General features: G+C 35.9%; 1 protein-coding gene across 23 annotated transcripts in view; it reads left to right on the top strand.

Moving 5' to 3' along the window:
* The window catches only part of SLC10A7 (solute carrier family 10 member 7), a 243,748-nt gene that overhangs the window by 1,356 nt on the left and 222,555 nt on the right, over positions 1-19,837 (top strand). For all 23 annotated transcript variants that reach the window (XR_013350937.1, XR_013350934.1, XR_013350935.1 and 20 more), the window contains exons 2-4: positions 6,447-6,529; positions 12,369-12,505; positions 16,893-16,968. Coding sequence is in view for 18 of the 23 variants with exons in the window: in XM_077846252.1 (XP_077702378.1) it covers positions 6,447-6,529; positions 12,369-12,505; positions 16,893-16,968 (296 nt within the window). In the remaining 5 variants the exon portion in view is untranslated. The remainder of the gene's footprint in view (positions 1-6,446; positions 6,530-12,368; positions 12,506-16,892; positions 16,969-19,837) is intronic.

The following is a 19,837-nucleotide window of genomic DNA, read 5'->3' as shown; positions in this document are numbered from 1 at the left end:
TACCCTTAGGTCTCTATTCTCTCCCTGCCTTTTCACTTAAGACAAACATGTCCCGCTTTTCGTGAACATTAATTGAGTTTCTTCAATTCATTCTCTTTCTGACCTTGTGAGTTTCCACCTCTATTGACAGTTTTAGCAGGTCAGTCCTACAACAGGGACAGCTCGGGATAAAGTTGAGCACACACACAATCTTTTAGGAAGTACTCAGGAGGACACTTGAAGTTGTATGTACCTCACAGTGGTTTCTTCTTCTACCATCTACCTCAGTTCATTCATTTAGAAGTAGCTTCAGGGAATATTTTAAAAAGGAATTATTTGAATAAAGATTGTGAGGATTAAGACTTTTTTTTTTAATGTTTTTTTTCTTCTATATTCAACTTAGTGCAAAATGTGAAGATGTAACTGAGAATAAAGCTGATATTCATCATGGTTGCTCCTTCTGAAAATCTTTGACCTGGCTAACCTGAGAGCTTTTGGAAAACTTGTGAATGCTGGTATTTCAGTTTCTGTCATAAGAGTACCTTCTGTCCCTGAAGCTAGCTGAACCGGCAGAAGTAAAGTTAGAGTGTCTTTGTGGTGATCTGGAACACACACTTCACTAGCTTCAGGAGCACGCTTGGTAGCTTATGGTGTTAGATCTCTTATTTGCTCATTGTTAAAGTGTAATTACAGGTGATATGTTATCTTTAAATCTGCAGGGGCTAGGTTTGGTAAAATACTTTTTTTAAAAATTTTATTTATTTATTTTTAAGATTTATTTATTTATGATAGACATAGAGAGAGAGAGAGAGAGAGAGGCAGAGACAGAGGAAGAGGGAGAAGCAGGCTCCATGCAGGGAGCCCAATGCGGGATTCGATCCCGGGACTCCAGGATCGCGCCCTGGGCCAAAGGCAGGCGCCAAACCGCTGAGCCACCCAGGGATCCCTGGTAAAATACTTTTTACCTTACATTCCCAGGATGCTGTGGGAAGAAGGGTTATTGAATGCTAAATCATTTAACTAGAGCTTCTTCGAAGTGGAATGTGTAAGATGGACTCTGAAATCTTATTTGTTCCTTTCGACTCTGCTTCTTGAAGTTTTGGTGTATTATTGTATCTTAGAAATGTTGCTTCTGATTTTTACCAGTACTTATGCTATTAATCCACAATAATTTATTTCTTTAATTATAAGAGTAGAATGTAAATAGCTGAAAGGGACCTTCAAGTATTTTAAGCCAACATGCCGCTTTTATAGGTGAAGATACTGAGACCTGAGGTCAGGTGACTCATCCTTGGTTTAGTTAGCTAGCTCAAGGAAGAGGCACTGGACACTAGGGCTCTCCTTTTTTTTTCATACTAGTTGCAAAATCCATACAAATTTTCGTACATATAATTTAAAATGAATAACTATTGTAAAGAAGGGCTATGTCCAACCAACACCTTTTTAGCACCTCAATTTTTAACCCAAATGAGCAGAGTAGAATCAGTTAATATTAAATAAGTGTACTCAAGTGATTTGATAACTGTCCGTGTGCAAAATTTACTTGTTCTAAAAAATTAGAACAGACAATTGGGATGTCTTACATAGGCTGTCAGGCTAAGTTCTTGATAATTCTGTTGAGCTTTTAATTGATCTTTCCACCTGTGAAACTTCTTAAATAAAAATAAACCCTTCAAATAGTACCAATTTCACTTCCCAAGTTAAAACAACAAAAATCTAGGAATAAGGAGAGGAATGTTGCTGAAAATATTTCTATTACATTTTGCTTTTTAGAATGGTCAAAAGCACCTCTTTGTACTTGAATTTTTACTTTTTATTTCTTTTTTTGGACTTGTAATTTTTAGTCAAAGGTTCCATTTATGGGCTCTGTTCACTTGGGAATGTGATTTTTAAGGCATTCATACTGACTGAAAATTTTTCAATAGAACAGTTTTCTAGAATTCTTTTAAATAGGAAAAGTTTTGGTAGTCTTAACATTTGTTAAGATTCACTTCATCTTGGGATCCCTGGGTGGCGCAGTGGTTTAGCGCCTGCCTTTGGCCCCGGGCGTGATCCTGGAGACCCAGGATCAAATCCCACGTCAGGCTCCCGGTGCATGGAGCCTGCTTCTCCCTCTGCCTGTGTCTCTGCCTCTCTCTCTCTCACTGTGTGCCTATCATAAATAAATAAAAATTAAAAAAAAATTAAAAAAGATTCACTTCATCTTTACCTGAATCGGTACACAATACTCAATATTTAAGTGATTTAAGTGCGAGAGTTCTGCACTGAAAGTATCATACCTATGATCTGACCTCCCTTAAAAGCCAATAGGTGGGGCACCTGGGTGGCTCAGTGGTTGAGTGTCACCTTTGGTCACCTCAGGTCATGATTTCGGGGTCCTGGGATCAGTTCCTGCATCAGGCTTCCCCCGGGGAAGCCTGCGTTTTCCCCCTGCCTATGTCTCTGCTTCTCTCTCTGTGTCTCTCCTGAATAAATAAATAAAATCTTAAAAATAAATAAATAAATAAATAAATAAATAAATAAATAAATAAAAGCCAATAGGTGACTTATATATCACAGGAAATTTATAGGTAATGGAAACCTGAAAATTACAGAAGTTGAATGACTTTCCAAATGGGAAAAAGTGGACTAGCCTCAATAATTTAATTCTTAGTTTACTGTTCTTTTTACTCCGGTGCATTTCATTTTTAAGTGTTTAGAAGTTGCAAATAAAGAGCCAGGGTAAATGTGAATGCGTGGATTCTGAGATGTTGATAATCTGTTCCAGTTCCAGCACAACCCAGGGAAGCCCTGAGCTATGCACACCTTAGAGTTTAGCAGAGTCTAACACTGTGTTATTCATTCTCGGGAAAAGAAAGGTTTCCTTCTTTGGAAGTACAGAGTAAGATTCTCATTTCTCCCTGCATCTTCATTTAGATTATTGGTATTAGTAAGACATAATCCTAAGAGGAAACTGCTTTGTTTTTCCACTAAAAAACATAAGTAGAAACATGTTAAAGCTTAAGTGTGTGAGCATTAATATCTTAGATTAGGTATAGAAGTGAAATTTACTTGGTGATGACTTCTCATTTTATGAAATGGTAATAGTTCCTTCATTTTTTTTAAGGTTTTATTTATTTATTTGACAGAGAAAGAGGGAGACAGAGAACAAGCAGGGGGAGCAGCAGACAGAGGGAGAGGGAGAGGGAGAAGCAGGCTTCCCACTGAGCAGGGAGCTCGATGCAGGGCTGGAACCCAGGACTCTGGGATCATGATGTAAGCTGAAGGCAGGTGCCCAACCTACTGAGCCACCCAGGCACCTCAGTTCCTTGCATTCTTAAGTATTTCAAATCATTTTCGTTTATCTCTCCCATTAAAAAAGCCAGTTTTTTTCTGGCTAATTTTTCTTCTGGTTTTGCTACACCATTCCATTTTCACTGATAAACTTTTTTTTTTTTTTTTTTGCTTTTGTTTCAAGGAAAACCTAAAACCTTTATTTCTACTTTGAACTTTATAGCCTTCTTAAGATTCAGGTCTTATTTAGATCTATATTGGTGACATGGAGGATATAATCATTATCTTGGAGAGAAGCCAGATCTCATTTGTATACATAGTCTCAACTGTCACCTCTGTGCAAATGTTTACCAAGTGTTTATTCCAGTCCTGTGTGATTTCTAGGTCCCCATTCCCAATTTGGGCAATCTATTAGCATAGCAACTGAAGTTGATCACATCTCAAAGGTGCTTTAGGTTTCTCCAAATCAGAATTAATTCCTTCTTCTCCCCTCAACCCTCTTTTTAAGACTAGGGAGGGGAAGTGGGAGAGGGAGAGAGAGAATCTTAAGCAGGTTCCACACCCAGCTTGGAGCCCAACATGAGACTGAATCTCAGAACCGTGAGATCATGACCTGAGCTGAAATCAAGAGTCGGACACTTAACTGATTGAGCCTCTCATGTGCACCCTCTTCTTCTCTTTTAAAAGTACATTGTAGGAGGCCATGGCATATCCTCACCATGTTCTTTCCATGAATTAAAGTTGTTTAGATGTGCTTCTAATACAAAAGACATTGCAACCTGTCTCTGGGATTTAAAGCATGAAAGCCAGAAATCATTTTACCAATTAGTTTATAGTTTTTCGTGTGTGTGTGTGTGTGTGTGTGTGTGTAGCATGGAAGAGTTAGCTTCTTAAAAAATAAGCCAACTAAGGCAGATGCTTTAGCTGCCCCAAAGAAACATGCACTCTAAGTAAGCCATGTCCTTGTTGTAGAGATACATCTTTGGATGTGTCCCCTGCTCTCCCTTGCGACCACATTGCTAATTTTAACTCACCCCGTATAGAAATGCTGGGGCACTGCTGTGGGCAGAAGCGTAGTTGACAAGAATAAGATCTCATAAAAAGCAAAGGATTGGAGGAAAATAAAAATGTTTTAAAACAAATAAACAAGTTATTTAAAATTCCTGGAAGGCATTTACTTCCAAAACAAGCCAGATTCCTTGACTTTAAAATCTGCCTGATTCAGCTTCCTTAGTTGTACAGGAAACGTTATTTCTTAAGTGTGAGCTACAGAGACAGATTCACTCACAAGTATAAAAAATACACCCCTTTTTAAGTTTTGGAACACTTACACTGCCTTGAAATTCAATGCCTTTTGCACTTGCCTTCTTCCTTTTTCTCCTGTTTCTCAGATCTCAGCAAAATAATTTGTTTAAATGCCAAGTACATACGAGAATTTACTGCTATGTTTGAGGAGATCTTTGTTTCTTTTTGTTCATTGATGTGGTACAAACTCCCAAAATATAGTATTTGCTTAGTAAATATTTGTTGACTAAACAGTGATTTTTCCTGAGCTTGGTGTTACATTATCGAGCAATATCTGTCATTATGGTGGAAGGCTGCAGGGAATGGAGGAGCTATGATTGTGGTCTTGTTGCATAAGTGAGGGTATTAGTTTCCTAGTGCTACCACACCAGATTCACACAAACTGGGTGGCTTAGAACAACAGAAATGTATTTTTTAGAAATTATTCCAGAGGCTGGAATTCTGAAGTCAAGGGCCATGCTCCCACTGAAGGTTTAGGGAAGAATCTTTCCTGGCGTCTGGCTTGTGGTGGTTACTGCCTATCCTTGGTGTTTCTTGGCTTATGGTCATATAGCTCCAGGCTTTACATCTGTTGTCTTCACATGGCCGTCTTGCCTCTGTGTGTAACTCTGTCCAAATTTACCTCTACTTGCAAGAATACTAGTCGTTGGATTAGGGCCCACCATAATCCATGAAGACCTCATTTTGACTTGATTTTATCTGCAAAGAACCAGTTTCCAAATAAGGTCACATTCATAGGTTGTGGATGCACATGAATTTTTGGAGGACACTATTCAACTCAGCATGAGAGGGCTGAATAGAGTGTCGGTTCTGGGGTGATCAGATTTTAACATGTTGACATATGCCAATGTTCTCAACCTCCGTGCTGTTGATGTTTTGGACATGATAATTCTTTGTTGTTGCGCGGGCTGTTGTGCCCTCGAGGTTGTTGAACAGAATTCCTGATCTCTATCTATTAGATGCCAGTAACGTGCCCTACTTTCTGAATTATAACAACCAAAAAGAGTTTCCAAACATTGCCAAATGTCTGTGGGAGGCAAAATTGCTGGCTGCTGGAGAACCACTGGTATATAAGTACAAAATGGTATTTTCTTAGAACTAAATCTTTTAAAAGAATGTTGCTCTTTGGTTAACACATTAGGTGTTCAGGACAATTGTATACTGGCTACAAAAAGAAGTAAATATTCGGGTTGCTGCTATTGTCCTTAGAGCATTAATGCATTGGAGGTGATGCCAGCCTAACTCTAGAAAGGATTTTCCAGAGGGCAAAGATCAGGCCTGTCTGGTTCCCTACAGATAGCCAGGGCCTGGCACAATGTAGTAATAATGGCAAACCTAACCTATTGTTAGCATGCTGTTACTCCATGTGCATTATCTCATTCACATAGTAAGTGCTTAATAAATATTTGTAGAAATAAATGCTCTTAGGCAGAATTGAATGTACTCACGAATACAAGTTTTTATTTCTGGTATCCTAGAAGGAATAAAATAATATTTGCCAAAGAGAAGGGAACTTCTTCTGTTGATTCTCTTCTTTGGTTTGGGAATTTTGATTCTTGTATAAGCACTGATACTGTGGTAGATGGGTTTAGGGCCTAATACCAAAGGATGTTGCCCCCCTGTTCTCCTGTGTGAGAGCAATTTATTTTTTATTCTTCTGGTCTGAGGATACTGCGCTGAACTGGACAGCCATGGTCCTTGCCTTCTAGAAAATCCCCTTTGGAGTTAGACTGCATCACAGCAAATGTTTAACTCTGTCAGAACAGTAGTATATTAGGGCAACCCTAAGATTTGAAGTACTATTTGCCCTCCCACAACGAATTCTTCTTTCATACCAAGTTATCCACTGGAAATTCTTATCTAATGGTAACTTCTTTCTTTCTCTTTAGGACCACTGAAGCCAGAAATAACTGTCTCCTACATTGCTGTTGCGACGATATTCTTTAATAGTGGACTATCATTAAAAACAGAGGTACTGTCACCTATGGGGCATGTGACAAGCAGGGAGAAAAATTTAATTGGTGCTTATTATTTTGAAATTTCAGAATCATTTCAAAAGATGTATGTAACTGGTCTAAAGGCTTCACTCTAACAGAAGACAACTTGAACTTGAGTGAAGGACTATATTTTGAACCTACATATTACAGAAATTTTGTAATTGAACAACACAGCCCCTGAGGGTGTGGTTAGAATAGGTATGTTTTTAATAGAGGAACTGAACTGAATGAAGCATCTACTTTAGGTCTTCCTCAGATTTTGGCAGTGACTATGGTGGTGACTGCTATGGCATATTTAGGTTGATGTTTAGTTGGATTTCCTAATTTTTGTGGATGAAATTTTGTTGTCAGGACTGATGCTGCTCAAGTGATACATGTTGTAATTTTTAACTCATTTGTATTTTTTTAAAGTATATTCTTTGCTGGCATATCTATGAAATATTAACAAATGTTTCAAGAGAAAATTGGGATTTTTCATACTATGTCCCAATTCATTATGTAGACATGTGGATACGGGTGTCACTGAACATGGGATTCTCCTAGAAGTAAAGAAATCAGACATTTTTTAACATCCAAGAGAGGAATGAGTAGAATTTATTATTCTCTTTTGACATATAATAGAAGGGAAAAAAGGGGAAATGTGCCTATTTGTTTTTGAAGAAATTACTTAGGGTTTTTAAAGTTCTTATTCTAAAATGCTATTCTTAAGTTGAGAGGGAAATCTTCCATGCAAGCTTTTTTTTTAAATAGCTTTAAAAGTTAAAATTTTGTTTCAACATCATGTCTTTGCTTTACTTACTTTAAGTATGATTTGAATGAGGACCAAATTTAGTTACCTCCTTTTTTGACCGTCCTAATAGCAACATGGAAAAAATATGGTTTTTCTAAACTTATGTATTCTCTAGTCATCTGGTTGGTATAAATCTTTCTATTGGAACATTTTTTATATAAATGGGATCCCTGTGTAGTATCTGATAAACTTGTCTCAAAAATTCTGAATATCCTCACTACCTGTTCTTCTGAAAATAACTGGCATGGGATGGAATTTCCAAAATATGTTAGATCTCCTTTCTGCAAATTATATTGACATGAGAGGACTATGATCTTAGAGGGCACAGGCTTTTTCTGTCAACATCTTTGTTCAATTGGTTCTCAAATATGGGGCCTAGTGGTACAGAAAAATATTTGATACTCCCATGGTGCTGGACTGTTCTTCCTTGGAGGTCTTCCTGCTGGTGGCTAATGCCCTTTGTGGAGCAGCTGCCTTACCCAAGTCCTCTTCTTGGGACATTGCTCTATGTCCCTTGGTGGCTGCTTAACGGCTACAGCTGTTACTTATGCCATGAGAAATCTGGCAAGAGACTTGATTCTCTAACTCCCAGCTTCTTGCTTAATGTGATTCTGTAATGCAGCCAACTTTGTGGGATGCAGGAGTTTAAGAAGGAAGAATGTCACAGCTATCAGCATTTCTCTAAGGACCAAATTCTTCTGTAAGCACCTAGGAAACCTTCAGAGTCATCCAGCTAATTTGGATCTAACGATGAAATGCCTTAATCCTGTGCTTTATCACGGTATCTAAGTAGCCATCAAAGTCATTTCTTCCATCAATGGCCCTTTTCAAACTATACTACATTAAGTAATTTTCAAGATCCACTTAACTTAAGATGGTCTAGATTGTATCATTGTATAATGTTAAACCATCTTTAGGGCCTGCTAATTTCCTGGGCAAACAAACAGTTTTAGCAATTTTGTTACTTGTTTCCTAGTTAATAATCTTAACATTTATTTCAGCTGGGACAACTTTTTGAACGCTATTAGCATAGTGCATTTTCACACATAGGAGATGGTAAGTTGTTACTGACTTGAGTTTATTTGAGAGCATTTACATTGGTCCCATTCAAGTTTGATTTATACTGAGCATTTCATGTAGTATTACCCATACATTGATATAATGATGTATATTCTAAAATTTGTTTTGCTGATTTAATAAAATCATAAAGAACTGTGTTAACACTTAACACTAAAAAGATTTAATGCTGTCTCCAGTTTTATGACTGTTGATTTCTAGATTTTAAAACATCTGTTGAAATGTTTTCTGAAAATTTGTTGTACCCAAGTCAAATAAGTCACATTTGAAATATATTGTATGTTTAGCTAATTAGGAGCTACAGTTTCAGAGGATTTGTCACTTAGCAGACCCTGGCAGGACTAATCTCAGACGAACCTATGAAATCTTATAATACCTATGAAATGCCTGTGGCTACAAGGCACTGTGTTTGGCACTGGGTTGGAAACAAAGATGAGCAAAATGCTCAGAGCCTGGAAAGGGTCCTGAGTAGGGCAGAGTATACAGGTCTTTGCTTATTTAACTAAACAGATTATTTTTTGAAGCTCTACTGCCTTAGAAGTAAATATAGCAAATTTTAAACTTCAGGTTCTTGCTGCTTGTTTCCAGCTCAGAGCTATAGACTGATTCTCAGAAAGTGAATCAAATAAAGGTCAAATAAGAGTTAGAAGGGAAATTGGTATGTAATGAAAATATTTCTACATCTCAGTCAGAGCCCCCGATTTTAAGCAATTCTTGATACTGTCCGTGATAACTCTGGTATAATCAGTATTTGGAGTATCTCCTTAAGTTTATTTTAATGGAATTTGACCTGTATTACATGTGAATAAATAAAATGTCATGCAGAATCAACTTTTAAGTAATTCATGATGGCATTTATTTGAATAGGTAGCCCTAAATTCTGCATGAGTATGTATAGAATTATGCTATTTTGGATGTTATAGTGTTCACTTGCATTTTTCTTTTCCCTTGTCACCTTATTTTATCTTTATGGTTATATGAAGAAGATTTGGAAAATATAACCCTGGGTTTTTGTGATAGCCTTGAAAATCTTTCTTAGGAATACTCCATGCCTGCTACTTCCCTGTTGTTAAGAGGCCCCTCATGACCCAACATGGTGAGCCTTTGTGATTCATTTTGCTGGAATATTTATTGTTCCATTATTCTGATGCAATGGCAATTGCTTATAATTGTCATTTATTAGATCAGCTAGTATTTTTAAACTACATTTTGGTTTTTATAACTTTTTCTATTACAAAAGTGTTATTCTCCTATTGTAGAAAGATTAGAAAGAATAAAAACAACTAGTATTAACATCTCTATGATTTTTAGTCCCTTTTTTCCTAAACATGTTTTACATATAGAATATTTAAAAAGGAAATATTTTTTAAATTGTATATATGTAAGTATACATACATGTATATGCATACTTGCATATGTCACATATGTCCATACATATATAATCTTTTTTCCCATGTAACATTGTATAATTATAATTTTTATGTAACTTAATATATTAATTTAATTTTTCTTCATGTATATGAAATTTACATTTTGTTTTCTTTTATGAACATAAATCAAAGGGTACAAAAGTATATATGATGAGAAGTCTTCTTTTCTACCCTCTATCAGGTATCTGGAGATAACCAATGTTAATAGTTTCTGTGTATCTTTCCAGAGATAGTCTGTGAAAAATATATGTGCTTTACCCCCTCCTCCCTTTCAAGCTGTGATGTTTTGTACTGCATGCCACCCTGTCTTGTTTTACTCAAAAAACATATCTTGGAGATAGTCTCATATGAACATGTAAAGAACTTGTTTCTTCTCGAATGCTGGAAAGCGTCCTTTTTTTTTTTTTTTTTTTTGAAAGCGTTCCATATTATGAATGTGTCACGATTTATTTTACTAGGTCTCTATTGAGGGACACTTAGGTAATTTTTAAGGTTTTGCTATTATAAAAGTGCTGCAAAGAATAACCTAAAAATTGTCCATTTTCCCACATTTGGGAGAAAATGTGAAGGATTAATTCCTAGAAATAGAATTGCCAAGTCAAATCAGTGTAAGTTGTGACATATTCCAAGTACCTAGGACAGAGTTGGATTCTCATTGTTTGTTGACTGAAGGGATGAATTGCCAGATTGCTGTCCTTAGGCTGTGCCAGTTAATACTCCTATTGGTTGAGTAGGGAAGAGATCTTGTGTTCCCACATGATTGTCAACACAGTTTTAACATGGTTTTTGCTAGCTTGTAACAGTCTTGTCATACTTTAAGTTACTTAATTATTCACCCATTTTTGGACTTTTAACTTGTTTCCTGATTTTACTATAATAGATGATGCTGTCCTGATCAATTCTTTGGGATCCAGGATTGTGAATCGTATTATCGTCTTGATATATATTCCCAAGTCACTTTTCAGAAAAGTTATGCTGCTTCATATTCCTATCTAAAGTATATGCGGTTTCCTTGGTAACTGCATTCTGGCTAATCATTTTGTTACAGTTAAAAATTAAAATATTAATATTTATTTGGTATTTATCAAATACCTCTGAGTATATTTGAGTGGGATTTAGTTTTGAAACTGCTGAGCATTCTTGGAACTGCTGCTTCTCAAGTTTTCTCTGGGTGAAATTTTAAAAATTCTGATACAGTGTAAGGATGGCTCCTTTTATCTTAGATCAGATCCATGGGCCTGGTGTGGCTTCTGGTCTGCCCAGTGCCTCCCATTTGTCTGAAATTAGACTCAGATTGCCAGAATTGCCTTCAGTGTCATTAGAGATGTTTTGTGACCACACTGCTACTGCTGTGTGTCTTCATAGAGGGAGATAAGTAGTGGGAACCAATGAGGCAGATCCTTGAAAGTGGCGATCAGAGTCTTCATTAACCTACTGTCCATTAAACTGATAAACTTTGGCTAATGTCTATGAGGCTGAGGATTTCTTGAATGTCTTACTTGAAGTAGGGGAGACCTTACAGTGCTATCTTTATAACCGGTGAATCTCTGGCATCTTTGTGCTTTAATGACTTCTTGCATATTTTATAAGACTGTACTTTTTCTACTGCTTTCTGAATTTGTCTTATTTCAATGGAGTAACACTGTAACCCAAAGAAATCCAAATGCAAATACTTGTTAGTTTGTATATATTTGAACCCCCCAGATTTAACTCATTATCCTTTTTTATCTGTGAGACATATAACATGTACCTGGTTTGTCATGTTTAATGTGAATTTCTTCCATCTGGGGGCAATAGTGTGGTAAAACGGAGGAAGCAGACATGAGTTTGCTAGCATACCAGAAACTAATTTGATTCTGAGCTTCACTGTATGGTAGCTCTCAACCTCAATTTCCTCCTCAGTAAGATAGGATGATAATATCAAATGGGGCTGTCGTGAGGATTAAATGAGATAACACATAAAGTGACAAGCTCAGAGCATGGCACATAGCCTCTGTTCAGTAAGCATTTGCAAAGAAATCTAGAAAGTTGATTTTGGGGGGAAAAGCCATTTTGAATTGTAGAATATTGTTGGGGAAAACATTTTTAAAAATTATGATTTGTGTGTAGATTGGTAACATCTTGCTAAAGTGAGGCCTTATTGGAGATTAATCATATTTAATTAAAATGTAATGGGTCCTTTAGTAGTTACATACATGTTTGTTCAGTGTCAACAATCCTCAGGTCTATACTAATGTAAAGGTACTTGGCTCAGTCTTGGTCCAGAATTTTACAAATCTGAATTGTTGGGGTATATTGTATACTCAGAAAACAATTAGAATATTTCAGACATTTTGTATAAGAATACCTCTTTTTTTTCCCCCTTAAAGTCCATCTGTTATGTCTATGTTTAGAGATAAAGAACTCTGAAATAACTCCAAATTAAAAATTAATTTATTTGATGTTATTTTAGTAGCCGCCTCTCTCCAGAAAAATAGTTTTCTTACCTTTACTGTTTTGTGTCTTTCATTTTTGCAGGAGCTGACCAGTGCTTTGGTGCATATAAAACTGCACCTTTTCATTCAGATCTTTACACTTGCATTCTTCCCAGCAACAATATGGCTTTTTCTTCAGCTTTTATCAATCACACCCATCAATGAATGGCTTTTAAAAGGGTATGTTTAAATATTTTGAAAGATCCACTTTTAATGAGGCAATTTTATTGTTTCTGTGGCAACTATGTACACAAGAGCTTATATGTGGTATCTTATAAGGAAATAAAACACTTTAAAAATTATTATACTTAAAAAAAATTATGCTTTAAAATGATAGTGTTCATCAAGGAGACGATTCATCAAAGAATTTTCTAACATGATTTTTTTCTTTTTTTCAAAGAGTTTTATTAGTAATTTTTTTTAAATTATAATTTTGGTATTGCTAACATACAGTGTGATTATAGTTTCAGGAGTACAGTATAAAGATTTGACAATTTTGTATATTACTCAGTGCTCATCAACATAAGTGTGCTCTTAATTATAACACAATCTTAATATATACACACCCTCAATTTTAATCTTAACATTCTGGGATGGATAGTCTGCTGGGAATATTAAAAAGCTGTGTTGGGAGAAAGATGGAAGAGAATAGAAGGTGTAAAATATACTGCCAGTTGGGTGTTTTAGCTTGTACATTCTATATTTTACCAAATGTATATAGATAATGGCTGAGTATAATATATGTTATTTTAACGTGTAGGAAAGAAAAAATCTATATAGCAAATAAACATTTACTTTTTTTACTTGTTCTATGTTTGATACAATAGTTGAATTAACAATAGATTTTTATTAGATACTCTTCTTCCATTAAAAATGCCATGTTTATTAAAAGAATTTAATGAATTTTAAAAATTATTTGAAGTGGTTTAAAACTAACCACATTTCAGCAGCATGGTATAATAATCTAATAGTTAAAACATTGAACTTAGAGCCCCGAGATTGCTTTCTGACCCTGTCCCTAACTGGCTGTGCAACTTTGAAGAAGTAATGTAGTAGATTTAAACCTTAATTTCCCTGCCTACAAATAATGAGGATAGTCATACTTTTACTGTCTGCCTGGTAATGGTGTTGAGGATCTCAATCGAGATCACTTATTCATCTATTCAGATCACTTGTTTACTTCCCACTATGTGCCAGGAGTTACTTATAGGTGTTGGAGAAGCAATAGTGAAGAAAAATGGCAAAGTGCCAGTTTTGCTGGTTGAGAAGACTTCAGTGTTATTGGCAATAAACAGGTAGATGACTAAGATAGAGATAAGTGATGGGAAGTAAAACTGTGAGATAGTTGAAAGTGTTTGGGTGGGTGCCAATGATTAATTTAGATGGCAGAGTTCTAGGAATAGAATGTTCTAGGTAAAAGAAAAGAATGTGTAAAGGCTGCAAGGCAGGGACAAGCCTGGTTTTTTAGGGTCAGGAAAATGATGATGATGGCCAGAGCCTGACAGTACAAAGGGAGAATGATATGACTTGGAAAGGTAGGCAGGGGCCAGGTCACACAGAGCCTTGTAGGGTCCATCATAAAAACATTCAGATTTTAGTCTGTGTGCAACAGAAAGCTACCGGAGAGATTTAAGTGAGGGAATGTTGTGGTCTGATCTGTATTTTCAAATTATTGTCCTGGCTATTGCATGGAGAATAGATAGTTGAGGGGATGAGAGAAGGCTAGGAGACCAGCTTGGAGGCTCCGGTGGTAAGGTAGCTGTGCAGGAGAAAGAAGTGGGCATTGGAGGATGTATTGTAAAATTAGAGCTCTCAGGACCTATGGATGGATAGGATGTGGAGAGAGGACAGGAAGGAATCAAGGATGACGTCTGGACTTTGGGTCTGAGCCACGGGGTAATTGGTGGCATTTTCTTAGCTGAGGAGAAACAATAGGACAAGAAGGGGGAAATTAAGACTGCTGGTTTGGGCAAACTGAGTTTGAGAGCATAAGCATAAGATTTTCACCGAAAAACATAAAATACCACAGAACTATGATGACATAATTTTACAGCGGCCATGTATGATGCATATTAATAAGAACCAATAGTTACTGAGTGTTTCCCATGGAAAGGGCACTCAAGGAATAGGAAGATAACTCATTTTTCTTTTTTTTTTTTTCTTTTTTTTTTAATATTTTTTTTTAATTTTTTTTTTTTTTTTTTTATTTATGATAGTCACAGAGAGAGAGAGAGACAGAGACATAGGCAGAGGGAGAAGGAAGCAGGCTCCACGTACCGGGAGCCCGACGTGGGATTCAATCCCGCGTCTCCAGGATCGCGCCCTGGGCCAAAGACAGGCGCTAAACCGCTGCGCCACCCAGGGATCCCGATAACTCATTTTTCTTGTATTCAGGAAACATCCAGGGTAGTTGGATATGTGGGAGATACAAATATAAAATAGTAACCAACCACAGTGGGGCAGCATATGATTTGTTAGAGAAGTAGTGTAATGAGTTAAAGGGTAAGAGGCTCAGCAAAGGCTGTGTATTCCTAAAATACCAAAATAAGGCATTAGTGGGAGACAAAGATAAAAATGTTCCTCACAGCCTTGTTGCAAAAGGTCTGAACTACTGGGCTGAGCTGTTTGGGTTTGCATCTCTAGATGATGGGGAATTCTTAAATATATTAAACAAGAGAACAACATGCTAAAAAATGGCCATTAAGAAGGATTAATCTGATAGCATTGTACTGGGTTTATTATTAGTAGAGTAGGGCTTACAATCTCAGGAAGCTGAGATAGAGTTCTCATCTCAGGATATTAAGCTTAAAGGAGCACACAATTAGCCTAACTAACATAGGGAAAGCTCTTCCTAGTCCGCTTTTTCTCTGTTCCCCTCCCCAGTTTGAGAGTACACAGTATATTAACTTGAGGGAGTTGTAGACTCCTACCTCAGGATCATGTTTAAGTCATTAAAATTAATAAATATTTTGAGCACATCTTTCTTACCTTGCTATGTAAAGGGAAAGAATGGAGGTAGAGCATTCAGTAGGCATTTATAAAAGTCCAAACTTGGGCAAAAAGCACCTGAAGGAGGATGATGGCAACTGTCATGGAAAAGAATGGAAAGTTGGTTGTAATAATACATTGATTTATGAGGAGCAAGTGGAGCCACATGTAACTCTAAAGTTTCAAATTGGATATTGAACAAAAGCCCACCAAAACTATCACATTGACAGAAGTAAGTAAATTCAGAGGTGAAATTGATGTTTTAGAAAATGTTAGATATGTTTAGTTTGAGATGGCAGTTACAGGCAGCTACAAATTTGGGAATGGTAGTTAGGGCTAGAAACGTAATGGCAACAGTACTCATTTTGCTGTTAGTTATTTGCATTTGTGTATTGAATATTTTTGGAGATAGGAATAGGAATATATCCTAACTATAGAACACATCATATGTAATGTGTATTCAATATATAGCTTAGGGATTTTTTTTTTTTTAAGACAGGGAGAACTCTGCTTTTTTGTACCTAGAAGGGAAGGGACCAGAAGAGAGGGAAAGATTGAAAATACCTGAGAGGACTTGTCTCTAGTATTGGGGGTAGGAAAAATAGAAAGTAGAGAGACTAGAATAATAGGTCTAGATAAGCCATTGACCCTGGATTCCAGAATAAAAGTTTAATCCTTGGTAGATGGCTTTGTGAATTTGGACAAGTTACTTAACTTCTCTTTTAACTTCAGTTTTCAGTAAAATGGGATTAATAATAGAAGTTATCTTAAATACTTGTGAGGAAGAAATGAGTAAAGTATCTAGAATAGTATCTACTATAAATGGTAAATGCTTAATAAGTATCAGTGATGATAATAGTGATGATCTTGAGGAAGGCTCAGAGATTAGGAATTGGTAATAGGACAGACAACGTAAGCATCACTTGGGAAAATAGACCTTAAAAGAAGACTTGAATTGCACTGGAAATTCTATTAAAAGTGTTTTTTCATGTTTTCAGTCAAAATGAGTTAAAGCTTTTCTTTTTCTTTTTCTTTTATTTCAGATGTAATGTAAATTTATTGCGTAAAACTTTTGTAGGTGATTCCTACAAATGCAAGTAGAAGTCATCTGGACTCCTGCATTTAAAATTTGTTAAAGTCAGGCACTGTGTCCTCTGTTCCCTATATGAACTTTCTACTTTTAGTCTGGCCAGCTGCTCTCTTATGTCTAGAATGTATGTTCTATCTATGTAGAAAGTATATCCATGGTTTGGATAACAAGTAATGTTTTATATATTAAGTATTTAGATTTACCACTCATAGTTTCATTTGCTTGTTATGCAATGTGTTTTGTGTCCTAAACTCAGAGAATAGACTTCTTGTTATGATCTGGGGAGTGTACACAATTTAATAAAAAATGAATTTAGAATAGGTACTAGAATTTACTACAGTCTGAATCAGAGAAGTATATGATCATGTTATGCCTGTTATTTAATGAAATTATGGCAACATGAACATACATTTTATGAGCTGAAAGTTTGAGAATTGCTGTTTATAATTGAAAAAAACCCTTATAATTGCATTTTCTTTTATTTTCCAGTTTGCAGACAGTAGGTTGCATGCCTCCCCCTGTGTCTTCTGCAGTGATTTTAACCAAGGCAGTTGGTGGAAATGAGGTGAGTCATAGGGCTAACTTTATTTAAACATAAGTAGATGCCTTACTTTTTATTTTATTTTATTTTTAAATTTTATTTAACTTTATGATGAAGAAATCATGTCACAGAAAACTTCTTTCATAACTATAGGTATATTCATTAATTTGGATGATGCTAACATTAATGATGATGAGTGGAAATTAGGATTTCGAAGAGAAGAGCAAGGGAGGTAAATGAAATAGAGATGGTGATTTTTCTACCTCAGTGGGAAATTAGGAGACAGATGACAAGCAATCCAAGGAAAGGTACTTTTCAGTGTTTGGATCACCTGGAGGTGTATGACTTAGCATTTTTCAACCAACGGAACAATCACCAATAAATTGTTCTAAATCATCTCTAAATAGCTTCTGAAGTAGACCATTTCTATCAATAAAGAAACACTCTTCTTTGACCACAGGTGTATATTTAACTTTTTAAGAAATTGCCAAGCTATTTTCCCAAGTGATTGTACCATTTTACATTTCAGATAGCAGTATATGGAGTTCTTATGCTCCATATCTCATCAGCACTTGATATTGTCAGTCTTTTTTTTTTTTTTATTGTCTTTTTTAACTCAGCCATTCTAATATGTATCTAGTGATATCTCATTGTGGTTTTAATTTGATTTATCTTTCCCAGCTACTAATAATGTTGAACATTATTATCTTTTCATGTATTTACTTGCTGTACATGTCTTCTTTCGTGAAATATCAAATCTTTTGGCTTTTTATTTTTTAGCTAGATGGTTTGTTTTATTATTGATCAGTGTTGTGAGTTTTATATATTCTAGATGCAGGTCCTTCATAGATCTATGCTTTGTAAATATTCTCTACCAGTCTGTAGCTTGTCTTCATTTTCTCAACCAATGTCTTTCGAAGAGTAGGATGGTAGTGAAGGTAGTAAAGGTGGTTGGATACTGGATGTAGAGGATATGCTGATGAATTAAATGTGGGATATGAGAGGAACAGAGAGGTCATGAATGACTCCAGGACTTTAGACTGAGTAAGTGAAAGAATGGGGTTGCAGAAGGTTTTTATCAGGAGTGGATGTTGTACTTTGTAAAATGCTTTTTCTGGATCTGTGGAACTGATCATATAGTTTTTATCCTTTCTCTTATTGATGTGACATGTCACATTGATTGCTTTGCAAATATTGAACCACCCTTCTGCCTCAGGAAGATAACCCACTTGATCATGGTATATGGTTTTTAAAAATATATTGTTGGATTCAGTTTGCTAATATTTTGTTGAGGATTTTTACATCTATATTCATGAGAGATATTATCCTGTAGTTCTCCTTTTTGTAGTGTTTTTATGTGGTTTGTGCATCAGGGTAATGCTGGCTTCATAGAGTGAATTTGGAAGTTTTCCTTCCTCTTGTATTTTTGAATAGTTTGAAAAAATGGATATTAACTCTTTAAATGTTTGGTAGAATTTGCCTATGGAGCTGTCTGGTCCTGGACTTTTATTTTTTGAGTTTTTTTTTTTTTTATTACTGATTCAATTTCATTGATCTGTTCAAATTTTCTATTTCTTTCAGCTTCAGTTTGGTAGGTTATATGTTTCTAGGAATTTATTCATTTCTTCTAAGTTGTCCAACTTTTTGGCATATAGGTTTTTAAAAATACTCTGTTATAAATGTATTTCTGTGGTGTTGGTTGTTATTTCTCCTCTTTCATTAGTAACTTTGTTTATTTGGGTACTCCCTCTTTCTTTTTTAGTGAATCTTGCTAGAGATTTAACAATTTTGCTGGTCTTCTCAAAGAACCAATTCTTGGTTTCATTAATCCATTCTATTGTTTTTTTTTAATCGAATGGCATTTAAAGCAAAAATTAGATGAGATTACTTGCGAAGAGGGCATAGTTAGAAAGGACATGAAGTTCAAGGACTGAGCTCTGGGACCCTCCAACATTAAGAGGTCACAGAATGAGGAGTAACCAGCAAAGGCAACAGAGAAGATTAGACAGAAGGAGAAAAAAGAGAGTGTGGTATCCTGGAAGCCAGTGTTGGAAGGAGGAGGGTGTAATCAGCCATGTCAAATTCCTGATATGACTTGTGTAAAATGAATTCTGAGAATTGACCATTGAATTAAGCTACATGGAGGTTATTGGTAACTTCAACCAGAGTGGTTTTGTGGAGTAGGGACAAAAGCTTATTTGGAATGGGCTCAAGGAAGAATAAGAGGAGAGGAGTTAGAGACAGAAAGTATACACAACTGTTTTGAGGTCCTTTGTTACAAAAGGAAAGAGAGAAATGGGGCTATATTTAAAAAGGGATATGAGGTCAAGATTTTTTTAAATGCAGAAATGACAGTATTTTTTTTAAAGATTTATTTATTTATTTTAGATAGAGCATGAGCAGGAGAGGCAGAGAAGGAGTGAGAATCTCAAGCAGACTCCCCCCTGAGTGCTGAGTGGGGCTCAATTTCATGACCCTGAGATCACAACCTGAGCCAAAATCAAGAGTAGAATGCTTAATTCATTGTACCATCTAGATGCCCCCAGAAATGATAGTATGTTTCCATCATAATGGGGATTATATAGTTGAGAGGAAGTTGTTGATTTAAGAGAGTGCTGAAGTAATTTATATGGTCAATAGGAAGAGAATGGTATTGGGTTGCATGAACTTCAGTAGGAGCTTGGATCATTTATTGATGATAACTGGAGAAAAGACAGTGTGTGGATAGAGATCCATGAAAATGGGTAGAAAGGGTATACTTGGGAGTTGTGATGATTTTTTGTTTCTTAGCTCTCTTCTCATTTTCTTTGTACTCTTCTGGTTTGTTTGTTTTTTTAGGTTTTATTTATTTATTCATGAGACAGAGAGAGAGAGAGAGAGAGAGAGAGAGAGA

This window comes from Canis aureus, chromosome 13 (assembly GCF_053574225.1).
Source record: "Canis aureus isolate CA01 chromosome 13, VMU_Caureus_v.1.0, whole genome shotgun sequence".
In the NCBI taxonomy this organism is placed as follows: Eukaryota; Metazoa; Chordata; class Mammalia; order Carnivora; family Canidae; genus Canis; species Canis aureus.
The sequence above is the reverse complement of the archived record's forward strand: the minus strand, read 5'-3'. Positions and strand labels throughout refer to the sequence as shown.